The 22,173-nt window shown below is 43.3% G+C and overlaps 1 protein-coding gene across 1 annotated transcript in view; it reads left to right on the top strand.

Annotated features, from left to right (window-relative positions):
- The first annotated feature begins 9,206 nt into the window (after positions 1–9,206).
- LOC126278574 (uncharacterized) overlaps positions 9,207–22,173 on the top strand; it is a 39,197-nt gene continuing 26,230 nt past the window's right edge. Inside the window, exons 1-2 of the mRNA XM_049978780.1 lie at positions 9,207–9,369; positions 17,568–17,670. Coding sequence (XP_049834737.1) covers positions 9,340–9,369; positions 17,568–17,670 — 133 coding nt within the window. The 5' untranslated portion in view covers positions 9,207–9,339. The remainder of the gene's footprint in view (positions 9,370–17,567; positions 17,671–22,173) is intronic.

Raw genomic sequence — 22,173 nt, 5'->3', positions numbered from 1 at the left:
CACTTGGAACTGTGCCTCGATGACTAGTGAAGACGTGTCTGGAGATGTCCGTGTGTGTGGTGGGATACCAACCTGACAGTCGCCTGTGATCTGCCCGATAACCAGGAGTGATGCTCTGGGGTGACATTTCTTTTCACAGCAAGATCTCTTTGGTTGTCATCCATCACACCCTTACGCCACAGCGGTACGTTGATGGTATTCTATGCCCCGTTCTATTGTTCTTCATGGCAAGCCATCCTGTGCTCCACATTTCAGCAAGATAATGCCCGCCCGCACATAGCGATAGTTCCTACTGCTTATCTTCGTACTTGCCAAATCCTACCCTGACCGGCAAGGTCGCCGGATCTCTTCACAATAGAGAACATTTGGAGCGTTATTGGCAGGCCCGTCGAACCAGCTCGGGATTTTGACTATCTAACCTGCCAATTGGATAGAAGTTTGGGCGATATCCCTCAGGAAGTCATCAAACAACTCTGTCAATCAATTCCAAGCCGAATAACTGCTTGCCTGAGGGCCAGAGGTGGACCAACGCTTTATTGACTTGCTCAGTTCATGGAGCTCTTTCTCTTGAATAAATGATCCAGTTTTTCTCAAACTGTAATCATTTGTTTGTCTGTACATGAATATCGCATCTAACTAGACGTCCTGTTCGGATACTTCCTTCTTAGCGCTACTTTTTTCTTTTTAAATTGTGTACATGTTCTGTAGACTGCGGCGTGAATCAAGTATCCATGCGGCCCGCTGTTAATAATATGCGTCTAACAACTAACATCCAAACCAAAAATCGTCAACTACCGTTAGGAGTTTCTTAATAGTGTAGTTTCCCTGCTAGGTAAGAAACAAAAACGTAGGCAGAGTAATATTTTAACTGATGTTATGAATTCAGCCGTGAGCTGAGGAAAATTGGCCGCTTACTTCGGAGGGCAGAGTGAGTGCGGCCACTGCTATGTTAAAAGGCTGTGAGAGGCAGGAGTGTTCAATTGTTTGCCTTCCAGTACTGACAACTCACGGCCGTGCGCGACACGTACGGATCACCTGCTATGGTATGAATTTAGAATGGCAGTAACTTGGATTCGTGAATGCTCATTTTAGAGACAATCAACTTCAAATGCGGTACACATTTATATCAAGGAATATGAAATTAAATTAAGGCTGTGCGATGTGTAGAAGAAAAATGTCATGCAAAACAATTGATAAACATTTATGATTATGTCTCATGTTGTAAAATACATTTAATTTTAATCACAATTACTGTTATTAATCAGTTAATCACATGCCCACATAGACAATTCATCGTTTCGTCAGACAATTATAGTGTCTCAGCTTTGGGGTAGCTGAGGATGGCAGCGATCTAAAACGGAGAACAGTCGATACGAAGTTTTCCGAATGGTCCCGACTTTTAACGATCAGTACTTGGAGACCAGCGGCCAATTTCTCACGCCCTTACTATAGCTAGTTTTTTAGGAGACCCATAACGCACTAATTCAAGTAGGTTACGAATTACAATAAAATCGTTATATATGCGGCCCGAGGTACTGCCCCATAATGTCAGTATCGGCTCTTGAGCAAAAATCTATGGTAACCGTTGTTCTAGAATATTCTCGAATGTTCGATAACACAACTTGCAAATGGCACATATCGCACAGACCTATACTCCGACAGTAACGTTTAAAACGAAGTAATGGCAAAGAAATACCTCATCGAAAAAATGTAGAGAGAAATTATGTAAACAAAGTATGGTTATGAAAACGATAAATTTAAGCAGTAGGTTTTCAGCAACAAAATTTATGTTTCCTATTTGCGTCCCTGGACGTTCCACGTACCAAAATTCATATGCCGTTTTCGTTTGTTGGGCCGGGTCCGTTTGATTCCGATCTGGTTCCGATGGATTTTTTTGCAGACTGAAGTGATGGGGAGCAGGTCCAACGCTTCAACCCCCAACCTTTTAAAGGGTCAGCCCACTTCATGTTTCAATTAGAATTCAGCCGGCTCCAATGTACGGAAGTCCGTTCTCTCCAATGTCGCCGCCGTTGCAGATAGGAAAGGAAAATAAAAAATAGCCTAGGGACTCGAAATCTAATACCGTTTGGGGCGGAAAAAAACAAGACTTAGCCAAAAAAGGCCAATGGAAAAGAAAACAAGAAGATTGACTCAACTACAAAAGCAAACAAACAACTTCCGAACGGGCCTTGAAGACCCAGCGGAACCGACCGGCCGCCGTGTCATCCTGAGCCCCAAGGTGTCATCAGGTGCAGATACGGACAGGCATGTGATCAGGATACCAGTCTCCTTCCCTTGTCAGCTTTCGCAACCGGTGCTGCTACTTCTCAGTCAAATAGCTCCTCAATTGGCCTCACAAGGGTTGAGTGCATCCCACCTGCCAATACCACTCAGCAGACCGGGTGGAGACCCATCCAGTTGCTATCCAAGAATGACACTTCAGTGATCTGACACTCCAATGATCTGACGAGAACCGGTGTTGCCACTGCAGCCCTGACAAAAGTAAGTGTAGGTAATGTCAGACTTGCCTGCACGGCTAGCCGCGCAGTCTAACTCGCTGCTCCCGAGCGGGAAGGCGTGCCTGTCCCTGGCGTTATTCCGCCCGATGGATTTAGTGTCGAGGTCAGGTGTGCCGGCCAGGCTGTGGGTGGTTTTTGAGGCGTTGTCCATCTGCCTCGGCGAATGCGGGCTGGTTCCCTTTATTCCGCCTCAGTTACACTATGTCGGCGATTGCGCTGCAAATAATCTCCACATGTTCATACGCCATAGTTACTCTGCCACACAAACCTTTAGGGTTACACTCGTCTGGTATGAGAGGTTCCCGTGGCCGGGGGGGATACACTGGGGGCCGAACCCGCAATAACCCTGGGTTCGAATGTGGGGTAGCGGTGGGGGGGGGGGGGGGGGGGGGGGAGGGGGAGGGGGGTGGACTGCTGTTTTAGGGCTGTGAAACTACTGAGGTATACAGCAGGATGAAGCCTCTCTGGTTCAATACACACTTAACTAAGGGCCCATGTGGGTGCCACGCACATACTTCAAAGAAGGGTGCCCTAGGGGAACTACATTTTGTCTGGAATCTCAACAACCGACCAGTCTGGCGTGGGTGACACTATCAGGAGCATTGCTCCCGCCAGCATAGCTCAGTGGATCACTGAAACACACAAACATCCCCACAAACGATAAGGTGGTAGTTCATGGGGAGGAAAGATGTCCCTCTAAAATATGTCACTGGAGATTTCACTGCACAGAAAAAAAGGAAGAACATAGCTAAATTGGAACGATGGAGTGAGGCATGTGAGGCAGGACAAGGCCCCTAAAGAAGCGGTCTGACAGGATTGAAGGAGTAGGGAGCTGGAAACTTGGATGCGAGAGATGCCATGTGCTGTCGAAAACTTCAAGAACGAAGAAGAAAAAAATATGTACTTCGACATACAAATCTCTGTATACAGAAGAAGAAGAAAAAAATATTTAAATCACTGATCCAATGATGAACCAAGAAGAAAGCGGAGCTTCCCAACAGAACTCCTGAATTCACTGTGTTCGCGGTAGTTCGTCGTAGAAATCTTCTAAAATCGTAGAAGAGGAAATGAAGCGTTCACTACAACAATGCCGTCCATTTCAACGAACTTATTATAAGCAGGTTCTGTTGGATGGGGGTTGCGGTGGTTATTAGTAGGTTGAGAGGCTCAGACAGGATAGGAGAGCTGCGTCAAACCAGTTTTCGTGCTCAGGACCACGGCAAGAAGAATGACTACTTGTTCAGAAAAGCTGATGACTTCTTCACTGAATTCTACAATATAATAAGATTTTATTCACATGTGGTTTATCTTTTTCCTTTTCGTTTACCTGTTATTCCATCTTTTAGTGGTCCTGATTATTCATTTGCTTATGACTGCATTTCATTAACGGCTCTGAAGCGCTGGGAGTACGGTTTGTTAATTAACGAAAGAATTTGGTAAGTAATAGTATATTGCAGTGCCTTTTCTACGGCTATAGCTTATGCAAAAATTTTCAAAAAATGGTTCAAATAGCTCTAAGCACTATGGTACTTAACATCTGAGGTCAGCAGTCCCCTAGAGTTAGAACTATTTAAACCTACCTAACGTAAGGACATCACACATATCCATGCCCGAGGCAGGAATCGAACCTGCGACGGTAACAGACACGTGGTTCCAGACTGAAGCGCCCAGAGCCGCTCGACCACAGCAGTCGGCTGCAATTTTGTGAAGGTTCCTACTACTAACTATTTTGGGCGTGGGTATAAAGGAGGCAGGGACCATCTCCACATGAAGAAGTTTGTAGCAGTAAAAGTGCAGTTCCTGTTATATTACGATTTACTGCCACGACCATGACCTTGAACACAATTACCACTGACTAACCTACACAAATACATTGTAAGTGGAACAAAATGATTGCAGTGTGTTAGTTTCCTCGTATGAGATGATAACCGTCAGCCTATTTACCTAACGAGCTGGCCTCTCTTAGGTTTGCTAAAGCAGGAAGCTCAATTCTTCTTTGAAGCAGTATTAGTACATTTCATACCAGGATTAATAATAAATAGGAAGTCGTTTCAGAAGAACACTGCACGTTCAAGTATTTGTGTATGAATGTTTCTGATTTCTGCACGAATGGTGTCTTCCAGTTCCGCAGTTGTGTGTAGATGTGTAACATAAACCCAATGCTTCAGGAACCCCCCCAAAAAAGTAATCACAGACCGATAAGTCGAGAGATCTGCGGGGCCACAAAATGTCCTCATTCCTTGTAATGATGTGGTTACTACATGCTACGAGCACTCCTGCCATTGAAATTAGAGCACAACGAGACGTAGCACAATCTTGCTGAAACCAATACCACTTTGCAGGAAACTGCTCAAGTTCAAGTTCGAGGAATGTGTCAACCGCTCAGATGTGACTGTGGTTGCTCGTCCATGATCACCCACAAAAAAAAAAGAAAAGGCCGATTATTCCCATTTAAGAGAGAGCGCATCACGCTGTGAGATTCTGGCTGTGTAAGTGGCGTTGATGAAGTTCGTGTACTAGCACCAGCAACGGCAGTGTTATTTGTTGACATCACCTCTGAGATGAAAATGTGTCTCGCCACTCGCCCATAGCAAATTTAAGAAGCCTAAATTATCGCTAATTTTAGTCAATAGTTCCACAGGCAGAGTCACTCGCTTTTCACGGTTACAATGTTGCACAAGCTGTAACTTGTGGCGTAGCAACTTTAAATCATTCCTTAAAATTCTGTGCACACCGTGTCTGGACATTCCCACTACTGACGCAAGCTGTTTTACGGAACACTTTGCACTGTTGGTTACAACATTTTGCACCTTCTCTATTCGCTGCTCTAAGCGTCAGCTACTGGGACTTTCTAGTTATTTCAGCTTTAGAGGTTTTCCTGTTGCTTCAAAGTTTTTGACCCATAACCTGATTTCATGTGCCGATGACATAGGATCATTCGGTCTAAGGCTGAAATGACGACAGTATTACCATCCAGCTGCAGCAACAAAATCACCGTTTTTGTCAAAGTCTGTCACAGTGACAGCACGTTCGGACCCGCTCCAGCACTTCATCTCAGCAAATGATGTACCTGCCTGAAACATGTGACAAACATTCATTGTTGCCAATAATACCATTCCACTTAGGGAGTCTACTTAAAACAGCCCTTTTTTTGTCACAACTTGTTACCCGAAGAGACAATATTTTTGTACATATGCTTCGGTACAGCCCATAAGGTAAGTGGTCCGTGTGACGTCATGAAGCCAAAGCTTCATATAGCTCACTTTTTCTACTTATTACCAAAACTAGGACGTTCACTGTTTCCATCTGCTTCTTCCCTACATTTTTCTTTAAAAGAGATTTGCGACGTCTCAGTTCTTGTGAAACAGAGTGCCTTCGTACGGCTGTTTAAAAATAAAGTTGTCCGTGCAATTTTTCCGAATTATCAAGTTGCGGATCAAAGCGTGCGGTCAAGAAACAAACAAATTAGCGTGTAATGGACTTATTAACATTTTAATGAACTTTTCACAACGCAAATTACAAGAGAAAACCGGTTCGCAGCTCCAAGAACTTTATATTCAATTTCACGCTGCGCAAATTTTGTCTTCGCAAAAGGAAATGACATTCCCTTCGTAGATGTTTTTCCCCAACGAAGCTGCGAAATATTCCGTTATGGACAACATTTTTAGTTAGAATACACCCGTAAGCTTCATGAAATGAATGTTTACAACTACAATTACGTCTACATCTATGTCTTTGCAAACGTCTGTAAGACGATGAACTATTAGTAACCTACATGTAATTCACAGTTGCGTCGCTTCTACGCTTCATCAGAAACAGAAAAAAAACGACATCAAGAAGCTGGACTAGCTTCGACAAAGGAAGGGAGAATGCTGAGTTCTCTCAGTTTCCCCTGCTGATATGCCGAGAGGGGGGTGGGGGAGGGTGCTTCCAGTATTCGCCAGGATCAAGCACCATGTCAGTTCCGGAACGGAAATCAAGATCAACCACCGAGCTAGCCTCGCACTGGCAAGGGAGAGAGTGCTTGACATGCGCCATCGACTAGATGTGAAGTCCAGGGAGCTACTGTATCTCCATCTCTCCATAGCAGCTTCCCTGACCAATCAAGACTGAGACCATGTTGGTGGCACCTCCTGGTGTCTAGCAGAATGCATCAGGAAGAAGTCAATGACATGCCAACTAGCCAAGTTTGAGCGCCTCTACAACAAGGAGCAACAGAATGGGGACGTGTTTACAGTGGTCAAAATAAATAACAAGCAGCTCGATGAGACCACCTTAGCAAGGGCCTCAACTTTGCAGTGACACCCAGGAATGTGCCTGTCGCAGTTTGCATTACTGCAGTTGAGCAAGCAACCAACACGCTACCATCCAGTGCGGCTGAAGAGATCTGTAGAGAGACGCGCAGGGCGCTCATCAAGACCAAGCCAGCCAAATCCAACATCTTAAGCGATGAAAGGCTGGCACTCAGGCAACTCCGGAAGGATGACACCATTGTGGTGATGCCGGCAGACAAGGGGAACTCCATAGTCATCCTAAAAATGACAGATTATGACAGAAAAGTGCAACAAGTTCTGGAGGATCCTGTGTACAAAACAATAGGAAGTGACCACACGGACAAAATGGACAAAAAGACCAGGCCTCTACCTGGACAAGTCATCAAACAGCTGCATTCCAAAGCATCAGTACCACTTAGGCTGTTTGGACTCCCCAAAGTTCCCAAGAATGGCGTTCGTCTTCGACCTATTGTCAGCAATATCGGCGCTGCCACCTATCCTACTGCAAAATACCTACCGAAGATGCTGGCACCACATGTGGGCAAATATGTGCACCACATTCAGAATTCAGATGACTTCCTACAACGGCTGAGGCTGCTATACATTGTGGACTCTGACATAATGGTCAGTTTCGATGTGGTGTCTCTCTTCACACGAGTACCACTGAATGACTCACTTTATCTTATTGGAGAGAGGTTCAACGGAGCTCTCCTCGACTTATTCAGGCATGTACTAACCTCAACGTACTTCCTATATATGGGTCAATTTAATGAGCAAACGGAAGGGGTGGCAATGGGCAGCCCTCTATCACCAGTGGTTGCCAACCTATTCATGGAAAGATTTGAAGAGGAGGCACTTACATCGGATGACACCTTTGTCATTTGGCCCCATGGCAGGTAGAAGCTAGATGATTTTCTCGAACATCTAAATCTACGCCATCCGAATATAACATTCACAATGGAAATGGAGAAGAATGAACAACTCCCATTCCTAGATGTACTAGTCAAGAGGAAGCCTGATGGCACATTTGGACACGGTGTGTACCGCAAACTGACACGCACTGACTTATACCTGCAAGTCAACAGCTGTCACCATCTAGCACAGAAGAACGGAGTGCTCAGAACTCTAGTCCACAGAGCACGTATTCTGTCAGACGCCGACAGTTTGGCAATGGGAATAGAACACTTACAGTCGGTGTTCAGCAAGAATGGATTCTCATCTAGAGACATCCAGAAGGCACTTCGACCTTCCAATGAACCACGGGGTCCAGTATAAGAACCAGAAGAGACGAAGAAGGTGGCATACTTGCTATATGCGAAGCCGATCTCTGCTAAGATCAGCAGAATTCTCATTAAATATGACATCAAGAGTGTATTTTGCCCACCCAGTAAGATTGGAACAATGTTGGAGAATGCAAAGGATGACCTGGGTTACAGAAGCCAGGCATTTACAAGATACTATGCGAGTGTCGGATGTCATATATCGGCCAGACCACCAGGACTGTGGACATCAGGTGTAAAGAACACCAGAGGCACACCAGTCTCAGACAGGCAACCAAATCAGTGTCTAGGGCTCGGTCACTCCATGAACTACAGTGACACCAAGATTGTCACACAGACCCCTACATATTCGGACAGTGTCATAAAAGAGTCTATCGAGATTAAGATCACGGAGAGCCTCATCAACCGTGGCACTGGTTACCAGCTCAGCACGGCCTGGGATCCGGCTCTTGAACTTCTGAAAGTTCAACGCAAAACACATCGAGATTTCACCAGGAACAGGAGTGGGGACCGAAAAAATAGCCACGAGACAGTATCGGGAAAAAAATGTAGAGGGAAAGCCTCATTGAAATAAGGAGATGAATGATGTGCTCTTCAAGTGTTCATCCGAGTTGTTGATTCCATTTTTCCGTGAACAAGTGAAATAAACAAGTCTTCTGAAAACCTGAAGGTACATCATTATCCTATCACGCCGAGAAAACCTGAGAGTTTGCAGAAAGCAGATTCAAATAAACATAGTCAGTAATAGTTACGTACGTGTAAAGAGACGTGCACAGGACGTATTAGCGTGGAAAGACACATCAAACCAGTCTTTGTCGTGAACATCACATTTCCACAGTGGATAAATCCCATAATTGATATCCAGTACTGACTAAGCAATAAAATTGTTGCAAAATTCCTCTATACGGTATGAAAAACGTAAGAGGAAGCGTACTATACCAGAAGCTGTTGAATATGAATTCCACAAGTTAACGGAGATAAGTATTAAACGAACGATCTGCAACATAATCTCTTCTAGAATTGAAAAATGTCGCAAAAAGTATTTTTGGTCCTCCGGAAATTTGTGACATGGAAGTGTTCGATGTTAACTTTCAAGGAATAAAGGAGGTTTTTTGTCAACAGCAAAGAACATTATTACATTTATAATGCACCAGTAATATTCGTTACTTTGCAAACATATCAAACGCGTTTTTTTTTCGTGAAACATATAGTATAACTGTGAAATTGACGTTTATAGCGGTATTTGTTAACTTAGTGTGCTCTAAAATGGTTGATCCATTAATTAAGGACCCAGAGGTAAGAAAATTAATTACTTACATGGACATAAAAGAAATGTGGTCGCTAATAGAGCGAAGGCCCTGAAGTGCCCCCTAGGCGTTCAATAATATTGCGTGATTTTTCCTGAAGCTTAATAATATTGAACGTCTAGGCGCGAGATTGAGATGTTGCGCAATAATATTGACATCAAAAGCTTTTGAATATTTTGCGCTGCCCGAAAATATTGTATGGTCTGTGGGCAGGATTGACAATATCGTTGACAGTGTCTTGCGTGCTACAGGTTGTGGATATCATTGTGTTGACTGTTAGTTGTTATGGTGTTGAAAGTGAGTTCAATACAATACATAAGGGCGTTACGATTAGAGTGCATCGAAATGTATAAAATAAATAACTGCTGGCGTTGGGGGATGTTACGGCTAGTGACTACAAGAACAAAAACGTTAAGAATGAATGGTATTCTTTTTTGCTCATAAAACACGGCGCCACGAAGGACGACATTTAAAAACATAATTAATGCAAAATTATGAATAAAAGTGTATAAAGGCATTTATGTGTAGGCCTGTGTGTATATTACATACCCGAATAATGGTTTAGTGCACGTGTTATTGCGTGACACTTTTCCCTAATTACGTAACTGTAAATTTGAAGTCTCCAAGGTATTGTAGCGTAAGAGGTAAACGATGACTTTGTGTAATTACGTATATTGCATTTTATGTATGGGAATTGAGCGTCTGCAGATGTGTAACCGGGGGTGGGGGGTGTGGGGGGGGGGGGGGGGGCTGTGAGGGGGATGCAAGGCTTAAATTTCTGTTTTTGATATAAATGAGTTGGTCAATTTTGAGACGTATCATACCTCAAGAACTAAATTTTATAGGTGATACAGAAACCATATCCCAGAGAAATGATGTTTATCCCCGCGGTATTTGTTACGCGTGCATTACTTCTATACCGTAGTTGAAATAACAAACAGCAGCTGCTATAGGCACAGTATTGTCTGACGGAAGTGCTACATTTGGTTAAACGAGAGGTTTAGCGGATACGCGGGAAATAACTTCTAGATGTTTATAACAATTTTGAATTGGATAGAAACACCGCAATCCAGATTCCAAGACGGGGAGGTGGGGAGAGGAAAGCAACCGTCTATGTATTTCGACACCTATGTGCGTCCACAATCATTTCCAGTACTATATCACATGATGGACAATGAAAACACAAAAAAAAAATTTCTTCTCCTTCAACTCCAATTTCCTCAATAAGTTTCCGTACGTGATCTTTGACGCTCCTTGACCCAATTTTCCATCCACTTTTTTTCTACTTGGAACAAAGGACAGCAATCATCACAACAGCAGTGTCCTTATCATCATCATTCCGTACCACAATATTATTGAGCAACGTAGGAAGAATGTCAGTAATACTGCACAATAATACCGTGCAATTGTACTGGCGGTCTAGCAGCCGCTTAAAAATAATACTAGGGGAGAGTGATGACGTATACTTTTGCTTACTCGAAGTTCCGTATTAGCTGAAAGAAACAATAGCCGCTCACAGTTCTTCCTTGGGAACTTTGTAATCCCAGTTGGAGGAACGAACCGCAAATGATAAGGAATCAAACCGTTCCCTTTATGCTGCAAATTATGCAGGAAAAGTACACTTATAATGATAGTGTCATAAAAGTGGAAATAAATGAGTATCTGTTGCCACAATCAAACTTTGTCTTACAGTTTTTCTTGTCCATACTTTCGAACTTAGCTTGTAAATTAGAATTTTTCCGCTATGGTACAAATTTAGGGCATTTAACTCACGGCAAGTGTTTCATTCAATTCTGTACTTCTTATATGTGTATTTTGGAGCGGCTTCCTTGATTATGAGAATCTTCATATGGAGGAATTAGTTTTTTCGTATTTTCTTCGTGTATTCGTCTCAAGTTGACTGCAATGGGTGTCGTACTGCGCAGTCATACCATATTACAATGGCAGTAATTACACTGCCTAAATCATTTTGCAATTGATTTTGATCACCTGATGACCTTACAGTACGGTAAATGACCGCATCCTCTGTAATAAATCTAAGAGGGCTTCTTATATTGTCTCCTAAATCGTTCATATAGATCAGGAACAGCAGAAGACCTATAAAACTTCTTTAGGAAACGACAGATATTACTTCTGTTTTACTCGATGACAATCCAACAATTACTACGAATTGTGAAATTCCAGACACGATCTCACGAATCCAGTCGCATAACTAAGACGGTACTCCACAAGCACGCAACTTGATTACAGGTCGCTTGTGAGTAACAGTGTCAGAAGCCTTCTGTACATCTAAAAATATGAAATCAGATTGACATCCGCTGTCGATATCAATCATTACTTAGCGAGAATAAAAAGAGAGTTTTGTTTCACAAGAATGATATTTTCTGAATCCACGCTGACTCAATAAATCGTTTTCTTCGAGGTAATTCATAATGTTTGTACACAGTGTATGTTCCAGGATCGTACTGCAAATCGACATTAGGAATACGGGTCTGTAATTGAGCGGATTATTCCTATTTCCTGGTGTCACCTGTGCAACGTTCCAGTCTTTAAGTACCGGTCTTTCGACGAGCTCGTGCTTGTATATGCTTTTTAAGTGTGGAGTTATTGCATCAGCATACCGTGAAAGGCACCTGGCTGGTATTCAGTCTGCACCAGAGGCCTTGCCTTTAAGTGATTGCGGAAAAATGTGTTAAGTGACTCTCCTGTAGTAGCATTGTCATCCGTGACATCGTCATTGTTATAGCGAAATGAAGTTATTGATTGCATCTTGCCGCTGGTGTACTTCACATATGGCCAGGGTCTCTATGGGTTTTCTGCCAGATCTCTAGACAGAATTTCTTTGTTGAAACTACTGAAAGCATCTCGCATTGAAGTTCGCTCAAAATTTCGAGTTTCTGTAAAACTTTACCGATCTAGGGCATTTCACTAAGGTCTTCTGGCGTTGCAACCTTTCTACAGGCAATAGCCTCCAATGTTATCTTTTACGTCATTCATATAAATTGTCAGCAGTAGCGGCTTAATAACAGTCGCTTGGGGCTCCCGTGTGAAGTTGGCTTAGCATCTATCGATTTTGCTCCGTTAAGAAAGATGTCTAGAGATCTGTCTCCAAGAAAATCTTGTATTCAATCACTAACCTGGTCCGATACTTGGTAAGTCCGTATTTTGTTAAGTAGACGAAAGCGTAAAACAGTATCGAGTCAAGGATCACGGCGACAACCTCAGCGCCTTGTATACGTACAGAGGGAGTCCCACAGTCCGTCCAGAACACGTTTTCTCTACATTCATCCAATGGGTATTTAAGAGCTGCCTTCTGTGTCCAGCAAATATCCCGTTTTCAACTTCCAGGACACACATGAGCTATACCAATATTTTATGATCCCCGCAATAAGTCTCTATACAGGGTGTTACAAAAAGGTACGGCCAACATAAAGAAAAGATGTTTTGTGGACATGTGTCCGGAAACGCTTAATTTCCATGTTAGAGCTCATTTTAGTTTCTTCCACCTACGCTCAATGGAGCACGTTATCATGATTTCATACGGGATACTCTACCTGTGCTGCTAGAACATGTGCCTTTACAAGTACGACACAACATGTGGTTCACGCACGATGGAGCTCCTGCACATTTCAGTCGGAAGTATTCGTACGCTTCTCAATTCGGTGACCGATGGATTGATAGAGGCGGACCAATTCCATGGCCTCCACGCTCTCCTCACCTCAATTCTCTTGACTTTCATTTACGGGGGCATTTGAAAGCTCTTGTCTACGCAACCCCGGTACCAAATGTAGAGACTCTTCGTGCTCGTATTGTGGACGGCTGTGATACAATACGCCATTCTCCAGGGCTGCATCAGCGCATCAGGGACTCCATGCGACGGAGGGTGGATGCATGTATCCTCGCTAACGGAGGACATTTTGAACATTTCATGTAACAAAGTGTTTGAAGTCACGCTGGTACGTTCTGTTGCTGTGTGTTTCCATTCCATGATTAATGTGATTTGAAGAGAAGTAATAAAATGAGCTCTAACATGGAAAGTAAGCGTTTCCGGACACATGTCCACGTAACATATTTTCTTTCTTTGTGTGTGAGGAATGTTTCCTGAAAGTTTGGCCGTGCCTTTTTGTAACACCCTGTAGATCAAGCGTGACCACTGACGTTAGCTATACGAGCTGCAAACCTATGAGACTGATAAGAAGAACGGCGCATGGTTAGAGACTAGTATTTTGACTGATTTAGCGCAGAAACATTTTTTTATTTTTATTTTGAAAGTAACATCACTGAACAACATTTCATCACGCAACAGTCGTTTTGCGACTGCAATAACAGTCTTGCTTAGACTATAAACTTTCGCTTTATTTTGAAGCATTCAGCGGTGGTTTTTACAGTATCCCCTGAAGATGCTTTAAAATCAGCCGAAAAGCATCTGGTCTAAATAAGATTTTTATTACAGTAGCGAAAGACGATATGTATCCCGTATTACTTGAAAAACTGCGACTGCGGAAGAGAGACCTAAGAACAGGAAAGCCAACAAAGAATGTAAAGTTACTTTTGTGACGAGCTTTTTCAGGTGTTAATTTTTGCTACAAGCTGTTTAAAATCTGGTTGATAACTAGTGAGCGCAGTTTGCACAACTTCACTAAAATGTTCATTGGTTAGTTCACATAGATTTCTAGCTTTAATAAACTTGAGTGCTGAGCAAGTGACTTACTCTTACACACACACACACACACACACACACACACACACACACACACAGTTGTTCTAAAAGTTGAGATCAGTTTTTTGTCACATACTTTTGTTAAGGGATAATTATCTTCTGGAAACTTCCTCCAAAATTCAGTATTGAAGAATCACTTCATTTCAGTACTCTTAGTCATTCACCATCTTGACGTTGCAGTGGCTGCAACTGCACAGCCGCAAAATCCTGTAGAATTGGCGGCGAAATGAAACATTGTGACGTTCAGTTTTACGATCTTTCAACCAACGAACATTACTGTTATTGATCTGTAATTTTCACATTTTTGTTTACTTTTACTTTCAGTCTACAGTGTAAGATATTCTATACGATATTTCCCGAAATTGTCATTTATTAGTGTTTTTGTAGCGCGCTCTGACAGTGTTGTATACTTTTCGTCGTTGTAGTGAGATACCTAGCTTTGTTAAAACGTCTGCCAGATAATTAACATAAATTTCAACATGAGGTAATATCCACTGAAATATTACTTCGTGACTTTCTTTCAATACAGAGAGAAAATAAAAAGTGGAAAATGCTGTAACAACAGAAAAGTTATTCCACCCTATCCATGAAACGAAACAGAGCATCACAAACTGCAGATTGCGATTGCCTTTCTGAGTACTACTATGGAACTGCTGGGTATCCATCGCCCATGTAGAATCTGTAATAAGGAAGCCCGTTGGTGAAGTGGCATCATTTACTAACTTGCGAAAAATTGCAACAATATGAAACAACATCAACTGGAAACTTTTAATGACAGATCCAAAATCAAATGACTATTGACCATTGCTAAGATTAAATGAGTAAGTAAATAATGTCCTTAACGTGCCACGAGGTCATATCGATAGATTTTTTGGGGGAATATAAGTTTCACCATAAACCAATAAAGAAGCATAAACAGGATATGGGAACGAATTTGGTTGAAGGCATATGCGACACTCATTGGTAAAGGTTACAGAATAACGTAATTTTTGTTTCGTTGACATTATTTTCAGATTCTATTCGTTCATTTACATACCGCTCAACTAAAAAGTATCCAGTACGTGCATATTTTTACTTTACATTATTAACTTTCACATGTATGTAAAGGAAGTACAAGAAAGGTAAAAAAGACCTCCCATTATATCGAAGAATTTTATTCCTCTACTCAGCTAAACTAAACTCCTTCCGCATAAGCGTCGAAAGGCCCGATGGTACCGACCGAGCGCTGTGTCATCCTGAGACGATATGCGTAACTGAATGCAGATACGGAGGGGCATGTGGTCAGCACACCGCCCTCCTCGCTCGTGTCAATTTGTGTGACTGGAGCCGCTACTTCTCAGCCAAGCAGCTCCTCAACTGGCATGACAAAGCCTGAGTGCGCCCCACTTGTCAACAGCGCTCGGCAGAAGAGGACGGTCACCCATCCAAGAGCTAGCCAAGCGAGACAACACTTTACTTCAGTGATCTGACATGAACCGGTATTACCACTGCTGTAAGGCCGTTGGTCCTCTATTCAACAGCACATTTTAATACGAAACTATGGTAGAAATATGCTTTGGAATGTGAGGTATTTGATTGCTTCACTAAGCTGTGGGATAATATACACACACTTCAAAAAAAGTTTTGCATCACTTCGGTTTCGAGAGTTCCGGAACCTGTACAGAAAATTGGAATAGAGATCAACATAAACATCATTTCCGTCCTTTTTATGGCTCCTGAAAATCACACATTGCATGTTGTACCACCACACAGCGAGACCATCAGAGGTGGTGGTCCAGATTTCTGTACACACCGGTACCTTTAATACCCAGTAGTACGTCCTCTTGCATTGATGCTTGCCTTTATTCGTCGTGGCATACTATCCACAAGTTCATCAAGGCACTGTTGGTCCAAATTGACCCACTCCTCAACGGCGATTCGGCGTAGATTCCTCAGAGTGGTTGGTGGGTCACATCGTCCATAAACAGCCCTTTTCAATACATCCCAGGCATATTCGATAGGGTTCATGTCGGGAGAACATGCTCTCCACTCTAGTCGAGCGATGTCGTTATCCTGAAGGAAGTCATTCATAAGATGTGCACGATGGGGTGGCGAATGTCGTCCATGAAAACGAATGTCTCGCCAATATGCTGCCGGTATGGTTGCACTATCGGTCGGAGGATGGCATTCACGTATCGTACAGCCGTTACGTTGCTTTCCATGACCACCAGTGGCGTACTCGGCCCCCAAAACAGCAGGGAACCTCCACCTTGCTGCACACGCTGAACAGTGTGTCTAAGGCGTTCAGTCTGACCAGGTTGCCTCCAAACAAGTCTCTGACGATTGTCTGGATGAAGGCATATGCGACACTCATTGGTGAAGGGAATGTGATACCAGTCCTGCGCGGTCCATTCTGCATATTGTTGGGCTCATCTGTACCGGGCTGCAAGGTGTCCTGGTTGCGAAGATGGACCTCGCCATGGACGTCGGGAGTGAAGTTGCGCATCATGCAACCAACTGCACACAGTCATAACACGACGCCCTGTGGCTGCATTATTCAACATGGTGGCGTTGCTGTCAGGGTTCCTCCGAGCCATAATCCGTAGGTAGCGGTCAACCACTGCAGTAGTAGCCCTTGGATAACCTGAACGGAGCATGTCATCGACAGTTCCAGTCTCTCTGTATCTTCTCCGTGTGCGAACAACATCGCTTTGGCTCCCTCTGAGACGCCTGGACATTTACCATGCTGAGAGCGCTTCCTGGCACAGAATAATAATGCGGACGCGATCTAACCGCAGTATTGGCCGTCTAGGCATGGTTGAACTACAGACAAAACGAACCGTGTACCTCCTTCCTGGTGGAATGACTGGAACTTATCGGCTGTCGGACCCCCTCCGTTTAATAGGCGCTGCTCATGCATGGTTGTTTACATCTTTGGGTGGCTTTAGTGACATCTCTTAACGTTCAAAAGGACTGTGTCTATGATACAATATCCACAGTCATCTTCAGTAGTTCTCGGATCCGGGGTGATGGAAAACTTTTTTGTTGTGTGTATATTAATCTATAGCTTAGGCAGCTGTATTCCAACATGTGTATGTGTCAAGAATCATATGGAATGTCCTAACTAACGGCCGCCGTTTCTCTTCTTGTTTTTCGCCAAAACGCATTTATAAATGGATTTTTGGTGAAAAACCGTTGTCATTAATTGGAAGAACATTGCACGTAGTTCTTGATGTAAAAACATGTTCGAATACAGTTACCTCAGATATTGATTAATACAGTGTGTGATCCAAACCTCTGATACATATCTGGTACCGTATCAAATACGCCTATGAAACTCCAGAACATATCATTTCCAGAATGTGGAGTAAAATGGGTAATATGGTGAAAATATGCAACTGTAGAATTAGTTTTGTCAATAGTCGCTTGGAAATTTCAGACTGTTGTGGAATGGTATTGATGCGGGTGGCATATCTCTCTGTTTCCAGAGCCTGGATGCAGCGAGCGAGGATTTGCGGACCTACTTGAGACGGAAGCACATCTGGGAACTGCTGCGCTACCTCCTCATGCAGACACTCGTCAAAAAACCTGGTAAGATGTAGCGCTTTTGTACTGTACTGTGGTAGACAGGTTGTCTGTATGCATTCTGCACTCGATTTATTTAAAACACAAAAAGAGGCAATCACCAACATTGGACCAAACAGCAGCAGTGAAGTTGACAAAGTCGTTACACTTGTAATCCCTTCCTAGTCTCACGATCTTAGCTGTAATATACTGATGGCCATTAAAATTGCAGTACCATCAACGCAGAATTCAATAAATTGGCGAGAAATGCTTGGATACCCAAATGATCAGCTTTTCGACGCAACCACACAAAAAGTGCGCAACAGTAACCTCATCTGCATTCTAAACACTGATCAGCCATAACATTGTGACCACTTACCTACTGTCGATATAAACCCGTCCTGGCGATAGCAGCGTAAACTGGTGAGGAATGACTGCTAGTCAGACACACGCACGACGAATGTAGTATCAGTGAGTGTGCTGTCCATGTATGGAATGGGGAAGGCACGCGATCTATCTGACTGATGGCCCTTAAACTTGGCACGAGCATTTCGGAAACTCCATGACGTGTCGGCAGTTCGAGAACTACTGTGGTGAAAGTCTTCAACACTTGGCGAAACCAAGGTGAAACCACATCCATAAGTCGTGGGATTGGGCGGCCACCCCTCATTACAGATGCCGGACGTCGTAGGCTGGGTAGACTGGTAAAACAGGACAGGCGGCGAACTGTGGCGGAACTAACATCAGACTCAAATGTTGGTCAGAGTAAAAGTCTGTCTCGACAGACACCTCACGGAACACTCCTAACGATGGGTCTCTGCACATATACGGAAATAAACAGCTAAATATTTCTGTTAACTTTCGTTATGTAATCAGACATAACGAAGAAACTTATTGTATAAAGATGGTATCTGTTCTTTCGGACGTGTCCCAAAGAACAGATACCATATTCGTATAGTTAAGGCTAACCTGCCATTGACCTTCTTCTTCTGTGCTGAATGCACACGCATTGCCCAAACTCTTACGAGACTCGTTAAGATTGTCTGCCGTGAGTAATGAGTGTAATGGGCAGAGGCGCTACGATTGTAGTGTGTGGGCATTAAATTGGGAATGTGGGTTTCACGGGGAGCGTGCAAGGGATAAATCCCTGCAGTCGCACTGTCCTCTGTGCCCTCGGTGGCTCAGATGGACGCCAAAACGGTAGCTCAGCGTGTTCGGTCAGAGGGTTAGATACCCTCTGTAATAAAAAACTGAGTGAACGTATCAACGAAAAACTTCAACAGGTATCATCGGACGTCCGCCCCGAACAAATTCAACAAACAATATAGAGCAAAATGAGATTTTAAAAAAAAGGATGGATAGAGCGTCTGCTACGTAAGCAGGAGATCCCGGTTTCGAGTCCCGGTCGGGGCACACATTTTCAACTGTTCCCGTATATATATATCAACGCCTGTCGACAGCTTCAAGTCTTGATTTAATTATCATTTCAAGAAACTTATTTGTCAGAAAGCGCGCACTTACATGTAAATAACATCGAATATTGCAGAACATACTTGGATTTAATGTATAAGGTAGTCCCAGAATGTATTAGAAACGCTAAGGCGAAAAATTAGTATACAGCAAGACGAGAACCTACTTGACTCTGTAATCCATTACAGTACGCTGAAGATATGCGATTTGTGTATTATGTGTCGTCAATCATAGCATCTCTTGAAGAGTTAATCACTGACGCTTCATTAACTGATATTTAGTTATAAGGATAATGTGCTTGTGATAAATCTTCAATGCGCCATTACCTTGAAATGGCATCCTGCAAGTTATAGTAGAAAATACACCAAAATCAATATGGCGTCTGCTGCATCAAGCGACACGTCATTTTGACGTCACTACCGTACGGTATACTAACCTCTGGCCTTAAATGCAAGTGGTATAATTCTACCGTCAGCGTATGTTCTGCCATACCACCAGTTGCCAGGCACTACGATAGACGAAATCTGATACAGAATTAAATCAACAAGGAATGGCGTGGTTATATGTGTCATGCAAGGTCAGTTTTAGCCGTGTTAGAGCCAATGTTGCTGCCAGAGGTAACAACTCCTTATACTAAACTCCGCACCTATGTACTCCACACCACCTACAAATTTAACGACGTTTCCTTCCCACTGTACTGTCTACAGATGAGACGTAAAGCTATTTCCTGTCCTTGATGCTTCAGTTTAGTGACAAACAGAGCAGTACGAACTGGGTGGTAATTCGTGCCATCGCCCACTGGGGGTTTCGGGAGGAGGGAAGCCGTACAGCCTTCCTTCCCAGAACTGCCTTGTTGTTTTGAGACAATATCATTACTGTTATTTTCCAAATGCTGCAAGTTCTTACAAAAATAAAGGCGTTTTTGGAGACTGATGGAAATGGAAGCCGCTTTGGATCGTTCTATATGGTGCAAATTGGCACCAGTTGGTCATGCTAATGTCCATAGATGACGTAATTAACGGCGGTGAAGTAGTGTCTATGTGCGTTGGTTGTAAGGAATCAATGTAGTAAGGTGGGTCGACGTAAAGATGTGACACACTAACAGAAAAGACTTGGTTGGGCGTGCCCACGACCACACCTTCAACGAAGTTGCCCGATTTGTTGGTGTCTCAACACGGTGTGTCCAACGTGTTTACAGGGGCTGGTGTACCATTCGCAGCAGTGTAACATGATATAATAAAGGTGGCCGTTAGCGAGATTCTTATTGGCCAGGTCTGGAGCCGACTGTCACCAATTGGCCAATGACAATCGGTTCCGAGCCCGACAAGGAATTTCTGCTGTCACTGAATGCAGATTCATCTCAGACTAGTATCCAAGCAAGTCGCAAGCAATGGACATTTTGTGTTGAGCACCTCACAAAAGGCCATTGTTCATAGTGGCACATCAAACCGCACACCTTCACTGGGCTACCGATACAAATGAGAAACTAAACAGGAGTTGACTTCAGGATTGTAGATTTGTACCTTTTCAAATTATGCAACGCCTTTAGTGTATCGACGCTCCAACCCGTCGTTTATCACGCAATATGTGGATGGTATACTTCAACTGGAGTTGGTTCTGTTATATGCTGGGGATTCTTTCCCTACCATGGTTTGGACTCATTGATTCAGGTTACAATGAACGCGAAACAGGATGTTCACTGCGACATTCTCGCTGGCCATGTAGTGTCCTTTAAGCGCAGCTTCATGATCAGTACGCTGTGGGAGCTCCCGTTTTCCAAGATGACGGTAGCTGTGTTCACAGCATTGCACGCACCCGCTTCAGCTTCTACGAGCAGTCAGCCAAGCAGCTGCACATAGACTATATCACCGTTTTCTAATCTTACCGAAACTGTCAGGGGCTATTTGGAAATATAACAGTCATCATTCCCCATATTGGCAACTCTCTGGGATCTAACCAGCAATTAGTGGCTTCAGTTGGATATCTAAAACCCGAAGAAATTCTTAGGTTCTATTCCTAGCTGAAATGAGACCATTGTGGACGCTAAGTTCAGCATTACACAGTATTAGCTTCATACCTTCTGCGTGGCAATTTTTATTGTTCGGTATGCCTAGGGTATCGCTATTTTATGCGTACACCGAAACTGATCGTTTTAGCGAACGAGATGGCTGAGTGGTATCATCATTCTCCGTGGCTTCTCTGACTCTCTTAATGTGAATATAATATTTTTTAAACCTATTTTTTATTTTAAGCACACGGCCGACTTCCTTTTTCTGGCCTTTCCAAATAGCTCCAATGACCTTCTTGTTGGTAGGAAGATAAATCGTAGCCTTCCTTCTTTCCTTTGCGTAACAAAAATTCAGGGACTCCTGTTCACGTCTTATGGGCAGTTAACTGTTATTGAAACAAAAATCTAAATCATTCTCTAGAGAATTTCGTATGGCCAACCTTCATCTCCATATTTTATGGTCTGTTTGCAACTGTTAAGATGATAAGTATCTAATTGTGAGCTGTAATCTCGAAACTAAGTGTGACAGATAAATAAAAAATGTCGACTTAACTGTATAAGATTTATTTTCTAAAATATTATTATCAGCTAGGGAAACATTATAATTTTCTTAACAGAAATTGAAGAGATCGTGAATCGTATGCAAATCCTATCCGCCTGTTTAGCTGGGTGGTAACGTACTCGCCTCCCATATAAGAGGACACGGGTTGGATTCCCGGCCGGGTTGGAGATTTTCTGGGTGTCGTGTCGTCCTCATCGTCATTTCATCCTCAGCACCGGCGCGCAAGTCGTCCAGTGTGGCGCCGAATGCACTTGGGGGCCGAACATCCCCGAAAACGATGCTATACACTCATTGCATTTCATATGTCAATCCTACATTATAACTTAACGAAAACTAAAATGAAGTAACAAAAGTCGTGGGATACCTCCTAATATCGATCGGACCGCCTCTTGCTCAGCGGCCGGCCGGAGTGGCCGAGCGGATCTAGGCGCTAAAGTCTGGAACCCTGCGACCACTACGTTGGCAGGTTCGAATCCTGCCTCGGCTGTGG

The sequence above is a fragment of the Schistocerca gregaria genome, chromosome 6 (genome assembly GCF_023897955.1).
Source record: "Schistocerca gregaria isolate iqSchGreg1 chromosome 6, iqSchGreg1.2, whole genome shotgun sequence".
Taxonomy (NCBI): domain Eukaryota; kingdom Metazoa; phylum Arthropoda; class Insecta; order Orthoptera; family Acrididae; genus Schistocerca; species Schistocerca gregaria.
This window is presented reverse-complemented; position numbering and strand designations above follow the sequence as displayed.